At 38.9% G+C, this 13,622-nt stretch overlaps 1 protein-coding gene across 9 annotated transcripts in view; it reads right to left on the bottom strand.

The window, feature by feature from the left end:
• Positions 1-527: 527 nt before the first annotated feature.
• Positions 528-13,622, bottom strand: part of Fut8 (fucosyltransferase 8) — a 238,569-nt gene continuing 225,474 nt past the window's right edge. For 5 of the 9 annotated variants that reach the window (NR_045554.1, NM_001252614.1, NM_016893.5 and 2 more), the window contains 2 exons: positions 12,316-12,466; positions 530-1,527 (listed from right to left, as the gene is read on the bottom strand). Coding sequence is in view for 8 of the 9 variants with exons in the window: in NM_001252614.1 (NP_001239543.1) it covers positions 1,210-1,527; positions 12,316-12,466 (469 nt within the window). In the remaining variant the exon portion in view is untranslated. Of the gene's footprint in view, positions 1,528-12,315; positions 12,467-13,622 lie in introns of all 9 variants that reach the window. The other 4 variants (XM_030246822.1, XM_011244145.3, XM_011244144.3 and 1 more) reach the window with 1 other exon arrangement.

Raw genomic sequence — 13,622 nt, 5'->3', positions numbered from 1 at the left:
TCTGGTTCCCCATCACCTCTGTTCATAAATTCTATGAGATATATACTCAAAACACAATCAGCTTCTAACCCCTCCGATTCCTTGTGTCCTCAAAAACAGGACATGTACCTGGATGGAACAACACACGCACACAAAAAATGACAAAATGTGACAGATGCCACAGTAAGAGATGCCACCACACAAACCTGCTCTGGTTAGCTTTATAGACAAGAGCAAGCACTAGTTTCTCTGGAAGCAAGAAAATAACTACTTCATTCAATTAAAACAAAGCAACAATATACAAAGTAAGATAATAAACACCACCAAAGCATGTTCTTAGCAACTTCAAAATATGCACCAGCTGAAGCCAGTTACTAGTATTAGAGGGACCGATTCTTCTCTTAGTTAAAATATGATTACTCTATCAGAAGCTGAAAAAAGTAGAATAAAAGTAGAAAACAAATTTTAAAAACTATAAGCCCATTTTTACCATATTTCTACTGTAAAGCTTGTAACTATATAATCTAGTGATACAAAATTCCAGAAACTTCACAAAATTCCTTTTTGAAATTTATTTTTTTGTTATCAAAGAGAATGTCCAGAAACATTGAGTACTAAAGAATTTGTTCATGGCATTGTTTTACAAAACTTCCTAATGGAGAGTGAATATTTCATTTTATTTTATTGATGCATCCTTCATTTATTAATGATGAGGTGGATAAACTGAACTGATGAAATTACTTAAAAAAAAATCCAGACAACCATATAAAGGAAAAACATCCATTCTCATTTTGAATCTGTTGACTGGAGTGAATTCAGTGGCCACACCACCACCAGCTTCCCCAGAGAAGGGAGCTGTTCACATCTTCTCGGTAAGTCACAGAGGTCTCTCAGATATAGGCACCATGTTTTAAGTCTCACACAAAATGTCTGTGTCACTTAAATTACACAATGTGGCAGTGTTTGTTCAATGGGGACATAATATTTAAAGGGGCAAAGTAGAAAATAATCCCTTTGCGTGTTATGTGTGAGTACATTATTGTACTGTGTATGGGCTTGAGGGCACCACAGCCCTTCATAAAGAGGCGTTCCACCAGTGCAGCATCTGAGGGTTCCCGCTTGCTCTTGGTGTGGAGCGTGTCTATCAATGAACCACGTGTTAGTCTGCGTCTTCTGCTTGGCCGAGATGGTCTGAAGTGAGTTCTGTTGTTAATCTCTTCTACTTCATCTCTATTTTTCAGCTTCAGGATATGTGGGATACTTGACTGTTTCTATCTTCTCTCGGACTTTGTAGGAGGGATATAAGCCTGTTTTTCCAAGTTTTCTGTTGATACCTTTAGAATAACCATCCCAATGGTTTCCAGCCACACCAATGATATCTCCAGGTTCCATTGGAATTTCCTCTTCAGTTCGAGGTTTGTGAGGATAAACAGCAATCTGATTGTGGGCATTTTGGCCTCCAAAATAGTAGATGTCATCCAAAGAATGGAAGTTCGCAGAGGCATCAGGATGCAGGGTTTGCATGATTTCATAAGCAACCCGACAGACCTTGGAAAAGAGGAGAAAACAAGTATGTTGGTACACAGTGTAAACACCCCACTGCACAGCAATCTTTAACCAATGATGGGTTCCAGGGCTGAGAGGGCTGAGAAGATAGTTATTTTTCATTTCTGGATACACACACACACACACACACACACAGACAGAGAGATGGGGGAGGGGAGAGGGAGAGAGAGAGAGACACAGAGAGGGAGGAGGTGGGGAGTTATATAAATATATAGTATAATGTAATTTAAGAATACAAATCAATTAATTTTTAATAAACATTATGAAGAGCTACAAGGTCTTCCAAGCTGGGAACTAGTGACATAAAACTGAGTAAGATAAAGTTTTTATTTGAAGAATTTCAGATAAATTGGGATTATCACCTCCAATAACACAAATGTTGTTCTCACCCCTTCACCCACTCTTTTTTCTTTTTAAGTTAAATTAATACTTAATTTTTGGATGACTTAGCTGAGACCCCCTAGCAGTGGTGATATAGAACCTGAAATGGCCACTTCTTGTAACCAGGCAGATCCCCCGGCCCCCAGAAGAAGGATAAAGATGCTAACCCACCCATCCACAAAACTTTTGACTCAAAATGTGTCCTGTCTTCTGAGCGGCTCCACCCAGCAGCTGACTGAAACAGAGACAGAGACCCATGGCTAAACACTGTACGGACCCCAGAAGTCTTAGGAAAGAGTTGAGGGAAGGATCAAGGGACCTGGAATGGACAGGAACACCACAGGAAGACCAACAGAGTCAACTATTGTGGTCCCTTGGGGGCTCCTCTTAGAGACTGAACCACTAACCAAAAAGCATACATGGATAGGACCTAGGGGCCCTGCACATATGAAGCAGATATGCAGCTTGGTCTTTATGCATGTGTTTCAACAATTCGAGCAGGGGCCATCCCGAAATCTATTGTGTGCCTGTGGATCTCATCCTCTTAACTGGGCTGCCTTGACTAGAGTCAGTGGGAGAGGATGTGCCAGGGTGGGGAAGATACCCAGGGGGAGGCTCCACCCTCTCAGAGGAGGACAGTGGGGGAAGATGGGCAGATGGGGGGAAGTGATCTGGATGTAAAGTGAATAAACTAATTAATGGGAAAAAGACTTAATTGTTATTTCTATTTATGTGCATGTGCACGTGTCTCTTTACGCGCTTGTGCAGATGCTTATGGAGGCCAGAATGCTGTCGGATTCCCTGGAGTTGGAGTTATATAGGAGGTTGTGAGCTGCCACACATGGGAGTGAACCCTGGTCCTCTACAAGCACAGGAAGTGCTAAACAGCTGAGCCACATCTCCAGTTCTTTATCCACTTTTAACCATAGTGTTTTCTTAGAACTCTTCTTAGTAGAGATTTATATATTTACCGATGATCAATGAGCAAGTTTAAATGTATCAGCTATTCCCAAGGAGCTCTAAAGTGTGCAGTGTACATAACAGCATGCTTGTACTGATAGAAGCTCGGCAGGTCTTTAAGGAAGATGTATCTACCCAATTAGCGTTGTTTTAAGATGACTTAAAAGATTCTTCTGTTAAAGAATACCCTCTCTAGCAGGTAAAATCCCATACCCTGAACTTCACTTCCTGAATTTAATATGCTTGGTGATAAAGCTAAGCTATAGCTACAAAAGGGTAACACTCTGGCAACTAATAGATTCACTAGGAAGTAAAACAGGTTTCAGGTCACGTCCTGAGTTAAGTGATAACAGGAGAGAATGATCATTTTGCCCTGAACACTTTTCTTCTTTATATTCTGACTGAGAACTCAATTCAGGCCAAATTTCTCCACAGCTCTAGTTTGGTTATCTCATTTAATGAATTTTCATTGTCCTTATGCCAACATTTTGCATCTACTTAAAAATGAAACTACTATTAATAGCTGTTAATCTGCTAATGGTACTTTAGAATGGCCCAGCAGATGTTTCTAAACCGAGACATCTGTGGAGATCAAGAACTGAATGAAGATGTTCTTTTTCTCTCTCAGTGATGCTGGGCACTGAGTCCAGGGCCTTATGCAAAGGCAAGCCCTCTACTCTGAGCTTATTCTGACTGCCTCCCCCGACCCCCTGCAAGAATTAAAAACCAAAGTGATTATTCCAACTACTGCCAAAAAAATTAAGAAAATGATTTTAAATTAACTTGGAATTTTGGGAAAAAAAAACCAAGAATTATCAATGACAGACCAATACACAGTGGTGGCTCATAAGATGACATCCTCAAAACTCTGTAAACATCTTAGCTCACTGCATGTCACATTCTGACAATGACAAAAGTCTCTAATGACACACTTCTCAGAATGTATCCTCAGTGTTGAATAGCAAAGCTCCACTAACAGCAAACTACGTAACATGGAAGAAGCTAGTATTTGCTGAGTTTTTGTTGTCAAATATTGATGTGAGGCATTATTTGAGATAATCTTCTCAGTATCCCCATACTACTCCATCATTCATCTTACAGACGCCAAAGGGAACCAAAAGCACTTGTCCCTGTTACACTATTAGTAACTGGTAGATTCGAGTTTGAGCCCGGGCAACCCACATATACTTGCGACTATCATACTTATTCTTTTGACATAACATATCTTACAAATCTTGTACTGTATATTCACCCTGTTGTATCAGAAAGACACAGCCTAAGAGCTAAGGCTGGAGTCCAGGGGAAACCCAAGTCTTCTCTTCAAGGCTCCTCCTCCCACTCTCCAGCATTTTCTAGACAGAAACTCAAGACTTGGGTTATTCTCAGGACGACTACAATATGGTTCTCTCTCTTCACCTTTTAAAGCACTGCTCTCATGAAAATAAGACTGGAATATAGGCCTTGCTTTCTTTTTGTGAAAATATTAGTTTATGTATTGGTACAGTAGTTATTATTTGTTAGCCTTTGTGAGTACATCTGTATTTTCCTAGACCAAAGGAATAAATAATGATAAATTTCAGATATCAAGTTAGGCCAATATGAGACAGATTTCTGAACAAGTACAAATTTGGTACCTCCAATCACCTGATGTGGCACTTTACAGTAATGGCCATAAGGGCAGCAGCCGAGCTTAATGAGTGCTGCAGGTGGGCCAGGCAGTCTCACTGCAGCCCCACCTACAGACTCCTCTCACTTCACATCAAACCTCTAAGAACTGTTTTCATCCATTTTACAGATGAAGAAACTAAGCCACCGGAAGATTTTGTAGTTTTATTTTTAAAACACAAAAGCAGATAGCAAATACTCCAGCCACAATTAGCATTCTTTCTGGTTCTAGAGGATGTGCTTCAGAGCACATAAGCAACTGGAACTCTAGGTGCCACATAGTAGGTGCTCAGTAATTATATGTTGAATAAGTGGTGCTCCAGTAATGGATGTTCAAGTCCGTGAGTGATATTTAAAAGTTAAGGTCCATACACAACATTTTGAATAAATGATGGTTGTTTATCTTCATCCTGGAGCAATTTACAGCTAAGGGCTAGGAGGCTCATTATAGTGTTGATGTTTGCATTCAATTACAGTAGGCCTCCTCTGGACTTTACAAATTCAAATCATGTAGTAGGTAATGAAGGCTTACAGCTGATGGCAATATTCAACTCAGAGTTGGTTCCCATGTATGACTGAGAGAGGTTGTGTATGGTTTGCAAACATAGCATAGCTATATACAGTATGTTTTATTTCATTCTGTGATAATACTTCATCACTTTCTAGCATATTATTAAGCATACAGTGATGATTAAGAGCAAAAGTTCCTGCTAAGAGATATAACATAGGTATGATGGTTTGAAGTAAGCATCCATTAGTTAGAATACAACCCTTAGAAATATCACTCTGAGCAGATGGGCTTCAACCTTTCTCACAGCAGACAGGTCCTTGTTTTTGTCCTATTACAGAGTTAGTCAGAGGCTCTCCTAGTATGAGGATTTGAAAGCTCTTCTCAGTTTAGTGAGTGATGCTGGGAGATCTGTGCACTTTTCCTTTACATTACTTAGTTTTTCTATACCATGAGAGAATAGAACCAGTTTTGGCTGCATTGTATGAATGTCCAAACAAAGGCAATACAAGTTGCACACTGCAGCATCAAGCACCAAAGGTGAGTGGTACCCAGGCTGACTCGAGACAGACTTCTTGTTCTCCATGCCGGCAAGTAGGTACAGGGGTCCCATCTTTTATCCTGTGTTTTCTTCTTTGCTACTCTCAGAAGGCACTCACTACTGCTTCACAAACTACATCTCAATGGAAATTCTTACTCAGAAAGTTAATGCTATTTTAAATTTTGTCCTCTGGGCTTTCCAAAATCTGACTGAAAGTGTATAATGTAGCCAGTTATGTTTTGTGTAGATTTGGAATTAAAAAAATGTCATGAGACTGTTTTTAATAAATGTTACAAAGGGAGGTACCATAGGGGAAAAACTACTCAAATTATTGAGCAATGCTGCTCACTAAACAAAGTAAACTTCAACAGCAATAGGTCTTTTTTTATTCTTAAGATTTACTAAGTTTATTTTTAAAATCACAAAAGATTCCTTACAAAGGAGCATTATATTTTATGTGTTTGGGTGTTTGCCTGCATGTATATCTGTTCACCACCTGTGTGCTTGGTGTTGTGGAGGCCAGAGGAAGGCACTAGATCCCCTGGAACTGGAGTTACAGATGTTAGTAAGCCACTATGCCAGTGCTGGGAATGAAACTTGAGTCCTCTGGAAGAACAGAAAGCGCTCCTAACTGCCTAGTCATCTCTCCAGTCCTAATGTTAAAGTCCTAAAGGTCTTTATGCATCTACAATTGCTTTGGTAAGCCAGAGTAGTAAAAACTGATTATATAACTCAATAAATAAGATTTTTCAGAAATTCTTTTTGATATTTCATCTACCAATGAGCTACTCTCATTTCTTCAATTATAATTTATTTGCTGGTTGTATATGGGATGGATCCCTAGGTGGGGTAGTCTCTGGATGGTCATTTCTTCAGTCTCTGCTCCACACTTTGTCTCTGTAACTACTTCCATGAGTATATTATTCCCCATTCTAAGAAGGATCGAAGTATCCACACTTTGATCTTTCTTCTTCTTGAGTTTCATGTGTTTTGTGAATTGTATCTTGGGTATTCCCAGGATCTGGGCTAATATCCACTTATCAGTGAGTGCATATCATGTTATGGATGCCAACAAGAGCTTGTTGACAGGAGACTGATATAGCTGTCTCCTGAGAGGCTCTGCCAGTGCCTGACAAATACAGAAGCGGATGCTAATAGCCACCCATTGGATGGAGCACAGGATCCCCGATGAAGGAGCTAGAGAAAGGACTCAAGGAGCTGAAGGGGTTTGCAGCCCCATAGGAGGAACAACAATATGAACTAACCAGTACCCCTAGAGCTCCCTGGGACTAAACCACCAACCAAAGAAAACACATAATGGAACTCATGGCTCTAGCTGCATATGTAGCAGAGGATGGTCTAGTCGGTCATCAATGGGAGGAGAGGCCCTTAGTCCTGTGAAGGTTCTATGTCCCAGTATAGAGGAATGCCAGGGCCAGGAAGCAGGAGTGGGTGGGTTGGTGAGCAGGGGGAGGGGGGAGGGAATAGGGGGTTTTCAGAGGGGAAACCAGGAAAGGGGATAACATTTGAAATGTAAATAAAGAAAATATCTAGAAAAATGTATTTGCTTCCATAAGTAATTTGCTAATTATTATTTGCAAATAAGAATGTAAGTGATGAGGTAGATGGTTTGTAAATGGTGTTCTCCACTGACAAATAATAGGATGACTGTTTGGTGGAACTGTTTAGAATGTGATTGACAGCTTTTGCTAACTCACTTGATAATCTTGGAAAATGCTAATATTGACTCTTTCATAATAACTATCGAATACTCTTCTTATTATTTGAACAATTTAGGGCACACTTGGCTTTGTGAAACAGTTCTGAAGAAAGCATATGGAAAAGTAAGTGTACACTGTAACAGAAATAGGGAAGAGAGTTCTATTTCTAGTTTCTAAAACTTTTTATTTAAAAGAGAAATAATGAGATAGTTCCCCAAATCTTTTTTCTAACCTAATATAAAATCTAGAAACACCAGAAACTGATGTTTCAGAGGGGTAGAAAATATATCTAAAACCTTAGAAGAATATGGATGATGATGCCATGTCATAGGCTGGTAAAATAGCTTAGAGGTGGAGTGTTTGCTTACTATTATGCCTGAGGCCCTGGGTTCAACTCCTAGCTCGTCAAACCAGAACAAAAGTAACCCAACAGGCTGCCAGGACACTCATGAATCAGTGGGCCTAGGATTTACTTGCACTGACCTCAGGACCACGCCTGAGCACTCGTTCTTCTAAAATGAAGAGCTTATGTCTGAGAGGTCACCAGCCTGGGTGGGTTTTGTCTTCTTGATATAAACGTAGATATGTCTGGGAAGAAGTAATCCTAACTAAGATTAACTGCCCCTTAAGATTGGCCTGTAGGCAAGTCTGCAGGGCATTATCCAGCCCCCCAGGGGCATTGCTACCCCTATGCAAGTGAATGGCATAAGAAAGCAGGGGGAACAAGCCACAGGGAGCACAGAAGTGAGCAGAACTTCTCCATGGCTTCTGCTTAAGCTTCTGCATCCAGGTTCCTGCCATGAATTCTCTCAGGGATGGCATGTGACTTGGAAGTGACATAAATCCTTTCTTTCCCAAGTTGTTTTTTGGCCATGGTGTTTAATCACAGCAACAGAAAATTCAACTTAGATAATCACATTATAAGGCAATATATTTTTCAATAAGCTAAATAAAATGGAAGCCATGTGGTTCACTGGTATTAATATGCTGAAGTTGCTAATTATTTGTCCCTGTGAAGAACTGCTGTGCCTGTCCCCACAGTGACTCTGTGGGCCTAAGCATCTCCCATGACCACAAGCAGAGATAATGGAGTTCATGAATCACATGTTTCATGTTCCTTTTAAAATCTGAGGTTACATAGTTTGAAATGTAGCTATGTGAAAAATAGATGCTAAAACCAACACTGAAAATTCTCTAGAAGAGGCAATGATGTTCAGATACCTATTTGCCTATTAGCAGCTAACGTGTTTAATACATTACTGTTGCTGAGTACTATTGTTGTTCCACATGACACAAGTATTTAGTTCTCACAAAAACTATGCACTAGGCAACATGTTTGAAAGTGATGTCTAACTGAATGGCAGACAAAGTGACAAATCAGAGAAAGATTTGACAAAATAGGATATAGTCAACTCTCACAAGAACAGAAAAGGAAAAAAAAAAAGAGGCTACGGAAGAGAGAACAAAGCAGAGAGAAAAGAGGGGAAGGAGGCAGTTTTACCAGGACAGCTATAGAGACAGTTGCAGAGAGAGAATAAGCTAGATGCAGGTAAAGACAGAATGAATCAGAGAATAAACAGGAGCTAGAAGATTAGAATATATTGCCAAAGTTAGTATGAGACCAAAAAGAGAAATTCAGGAGAGGCTGAGAAAGAAGATTGAATCAGTCAGCTTGGAGAGGAGTTCGAGTGAGAACAGCTGAGTTGAATCATCCAGCCGGAGATCAGAAAGAACAAGAAAGGCTGAGCTTATTCAGCAGCAGGTCTCAGAGCCTGAAAACATTCTAGGTCTAGGAAATTTTTATGGAGGTTAGAAGCTTCCAGGACTAGGCTGAGGTTAGCACACAGTCAATTAGCCTTGGAGACCACAGTTACATCAGGCAAAAAAAAAAAAAAAAAAAAAAGGTTACTTTTACAAAAACTTCTATTTTGAACTCTAATATAAAATAGTTGAGTTATTCAAGTCTACTTTGGGTTATAAAACATTGTTTGAGATTTTCTTTGGTATAGATAGCTAAAATTCACTTTGTGTGAGACACAAATCTTAGCACTTGGGAGGCAGAAGCAGGCAGACCTCTAAGTCCAAGGCCAGCCTGGTCTACAAAGGACCAGGACAACCAGGGCTACACAGAAAAACCCTGTCTTGAAAGCAAACAAATTTACTTTGGGTGAATTTTATCAACAGTTTTTAGGAATGATTTGGAGATTAAAAAAAAAATCTCACAACCGATCTCTGCTTCTCTGGATCCAAGGTCTGAATTCACTCAATGATTGATATTACACACAAAACAAAGCAAAGCACTGTGTCGTTTTTCTTTGTCCTAGACAAAATTCTATTATCATGGAGTGATGGTGGTAATGATTTCCAGATCAAAATTAGAGTCATAAGACCAATTCTTTTTATTTTAGGTATAAATTTCTCACTGGAAAATACAGTAATTTTAAAATTAGAAATATTTATCATTTGATGTTTATGACTGTTTTGTTTGCATGTATGTAAGTGCACCACGTGTGTGCCTGGTGTCTGTCAGGAGAGGGTGATGGATCCTTGGAGCTAGAGTTACAAAAGACTGTGAACCACCATGTGAGTGCTGGGAACAAACTTAAGTCCTCTGCAAGAGCAGCAAATGCTCTTAACTGCTGAGCCATCTCTGCAGCCTTATTTTATTTATCTCAAAAGCTGAGTATTTGCCCAACACTTGTACAAATAAATTAGCATTACTAACACAAGCTGAGGAAGTAGGAGAATGTGCTTTTATCTGGTAGGGAATCACAGCCTATGGTATCGCTGGCTGCCCTCAATCTCAACACTGTAGATTATTCATGAGATGGCTAACTATCCCAACTCTGCCACCCACAGCCATGAATTTAGGATCATTTGTGATCTGGAGCAGGCCATCTTTAGAAAATCTTGGCTGTTCAAAAATTCTGAAGTACATATTTAAAAGGAAAAAGAAAAATGATCACTTTCCATCCCTGAATGGCATAAAAGGATTCTTAAGAAGGGCTAGAAGAAAACAAACACACTGGACACATCCCTATAAATGAGATGTGTATATTTTTATTTAATTTAGAACTTATAAATTAGAACAATGCTCCTCAATTGAGACAACTTTGCTAGGGGCATTTGGCAATGCTGAGGGACATTTTTGGTTTTTACAACTAGTGTTGACAGTACTCTTGACTAAGAATGCTCCTAATACCCTAAATACATAGTAGAGTTCTTCATAACAAATATCTGCCAGCAGTGCCTAGATTAAAAAAAACACTGGACTAGAGGTACAGGTCTAAAATTTAGGTCAATAGGGCAGGTAGTGACACAGGAAAAGTGGCTTTAAAAAATATATTATATTTATGAACGAATACATGCATGCATATCCTGAGACTGAACTCTGAACTCAAGTCATCAGGTTTGGTGGCAAGTACATTTATCTACTGAGCTATCTTACTGGTCTGAAAATGGCTCTTTAAAATTTTTTTCCTTTTATTTTTGAGATTATAATATAATTACATCATTTCTTTCTTCCCTTTCCTCTTCCTAGTTCTCCCACATGCCCTTCTCCTTGCTCTATTTCAAATTCACAGCCTCTTTTTTCATTAATTTTTATCACATACATATGAGTGTGTGTGTGTGTGTGTGTGTGTGTGTGTGTGTGTGTGTGTGTTTTCCTAGTATAACCTACTTAGTCTGTATTATCAGGTAGCTAGGTTCTCAAAAATAGGAGTGGGGTCAAGTAGATATACATCTGACCCCCTGCAACGAGAAAGGAAAACATACTTTTTGAAGACAGGGCCCTCATTCCAGTGAAATATCACCATTAGATGCCTTCATGGAAATTTGAAGGCTAAGGAGATTTTATGTTGATATTAGAATCCCTTCTGTGTGACTCCTGATTTGTGTAGCTGTTTCTATATAGTGAGTTATATTCTTATTTCATGATGAAGAAAACTAGAGCCTTTGCATGGATAAGCACCTTCTGAAAATCTTACCAACATCCTACTGTGATAAGGTATACTGATGGCCATATTGTAAAATAAATAAATAAATAAATAAAATAAAAAGATCCATTTCTTTATTCTTTCTGAAATGTACTTCCATGCAAACTGTTTTCTTTTATATATTTTCTTGACTATAATGTTCTCAGCATTTAAGCATACTTATTTTCTACCTATTTGTAATTTTTGGTAATTGTCCTCTAGTTGTATTTTGATTCTGAATAAGAGCCAAACCTATATCTTCAAACTCCCTTTAAGTCCTCTTAGCATACAATATTACTTTGGGTATAGTCACTCAATGGCTGGTTAAATAAGCTAACCAGTGATAAGAGGGCAAATGGGGAAAGAATAACATTCTCAGTAGATACTGTAGTACCAGTATTCCATAGGACACTGAAGATTCATTAGATACTCATAAACACACATACACACCAACCCATAGCCTATGTGCAATGATCAAGCTCCAGGAGCTATTGTGATAGTATAGTATTTTAAAGTTCAATTATTTAAATTTAGCATAGACCTTTTTACTTCACAAAAATGTAACAGAACTTGTAAAAGACTTGCATTTACTGTCATTACTATAAAGCCAGCAAGTGAGGCAAACCGGCTGGGAAGTTAAGTCTCACAGTATCAGCGATGAGCTGAAATGGATGGAGTCTGGTTACATATTAGCTGTTTGCAGAATCAGAATGTACAAAAGAAACTCACTTTACTTGCTGTTTCTGTTAGATGCTGTTAACAGCCAAATACTTTAAAGTACTTCACTGACAATAGTGGAGATGTATTCAACCATTGCTGCAAACAACTAAATATTCAATGTACTCAAACAACTTTTCTATGGGATTTCTTTACTATTTTACAAAACAAATTACTACTAAGCATAAAGGGAAATTATCCTGAGTTACGTCATGCTAACACTTAAAACACAGACACACAAATAATTTTCCTGCTCAATTCAACAGTGAGTACTGGCCACTAAAACATACTACCACTTACCTGGGATGAAAAAGTACACACTAGAAAGTCAGCCTGTGAGAGAAAGTGTATATCCAGGATCACACCCCGAAGTGAATTTTCTGTGTACCGATTGTGTAGTCCAGCTGACCAAGAAATAGAGTTATCACTAATAAATTCATAATTGGAGTACCTGAAAAAGAAAGAGATTTAACAACTAAACAGAGTATTCTATAGCCCAGTTCTTTTTTCTTTTAATTTATTTATTCACTTTACATCTCATTTTACCACCTCATTGCCCCCTCACAAGCCTTTCCCCCACCCCATTCCCATTCTCCTTTAAGCAGGTGATGGTCCCCCTGAGTATCCCCCAACTCTGGCACTTCAAGTCTCTACGAGACTAGGTGCATCCTCTCCTACTGAGGTCAGACAAGGCAGCCCAGCTAGAAAAACATGCTCCAGTTGTTCAGGACCCACATGAAGACCAAGCTGGGGAGGCCTAGGTCCAGCCCGTGTGTGTGCTCTTTGGTTAGTGGTTCAGGCTCTGAGAACCCCAAGGGTTCAGGTTAGTTGACTTTGTTGGTCTTCCTGTGGAGGTCCATCTCTTTTGGGGGCTGCAATCCTCCCCTCAACTCTTCCATAAGAGTCCCCAAGCTCTATCTACTGTTTCGTTGTGGGTGTCTGTCTCTGAGGAGATCACTTCTTTAATCAAAAACTTCCTCTTTAACAGTGAGAACTTGATAATATTTAATAGAATAGTTGAAGCAGCTTTCAAGTGAACAATGAAAAAGAAACTAATTCAGAATATCCTGCAAGGTACAGTGGTGTATTCCTATAACACAAATATTTAGCTGGCTGAGACAGGAGGACTGAGTTCAAGGCACACTTGGCCAAACAGTGGAACCATGTTTCAAAACACGTATTATGGAATATTATCTTAAACACACACATATATCACTATGAGCTTTAGTAACTCATGACAGAGCATGAGGCTTTTTATTCTCTTGGTAATGATCACCCTTCAAAGAGTTTATCTGAGCTTTTTCATATTTAAATGGAGCTGTTTTAGAAATACACTATGACAGACTTTCATTTAAAGTTTTAGTTTATAATTGTGACAGATCAGATGTGAGTAAATGTAAACATATAAATGTCTTCATTAATTTTACACATTATTAATGTAAATAAATTTAAAAATGAATAGTCAAAACCTTTGTGACAACCTACAGTCTTCAATTTCCATCCTTTTAAAAGATCCATCTATTATTCTTAGCCATAACAGTAACAGAAAAGTCATTCTACTGGATTTATGGGAGCAAGCTACTGTGGATGGATGTCTGCCAAATAAT

Source organism: Mus musculus, chromosome 12, assembly GCF_000001635.26.
Source record: "Mus musculus strain C57BL/6J chromosome 12, GRCm38.p6 C57BL/6J".
NCBI lineage: Eukaryota > Metazoa > Chordata > Mammalia > Rodentia > Muridae > Mus > Mus musculus.
This window is presented reverse-complemented; position numbering and strand designations above follow the sequence as displayed.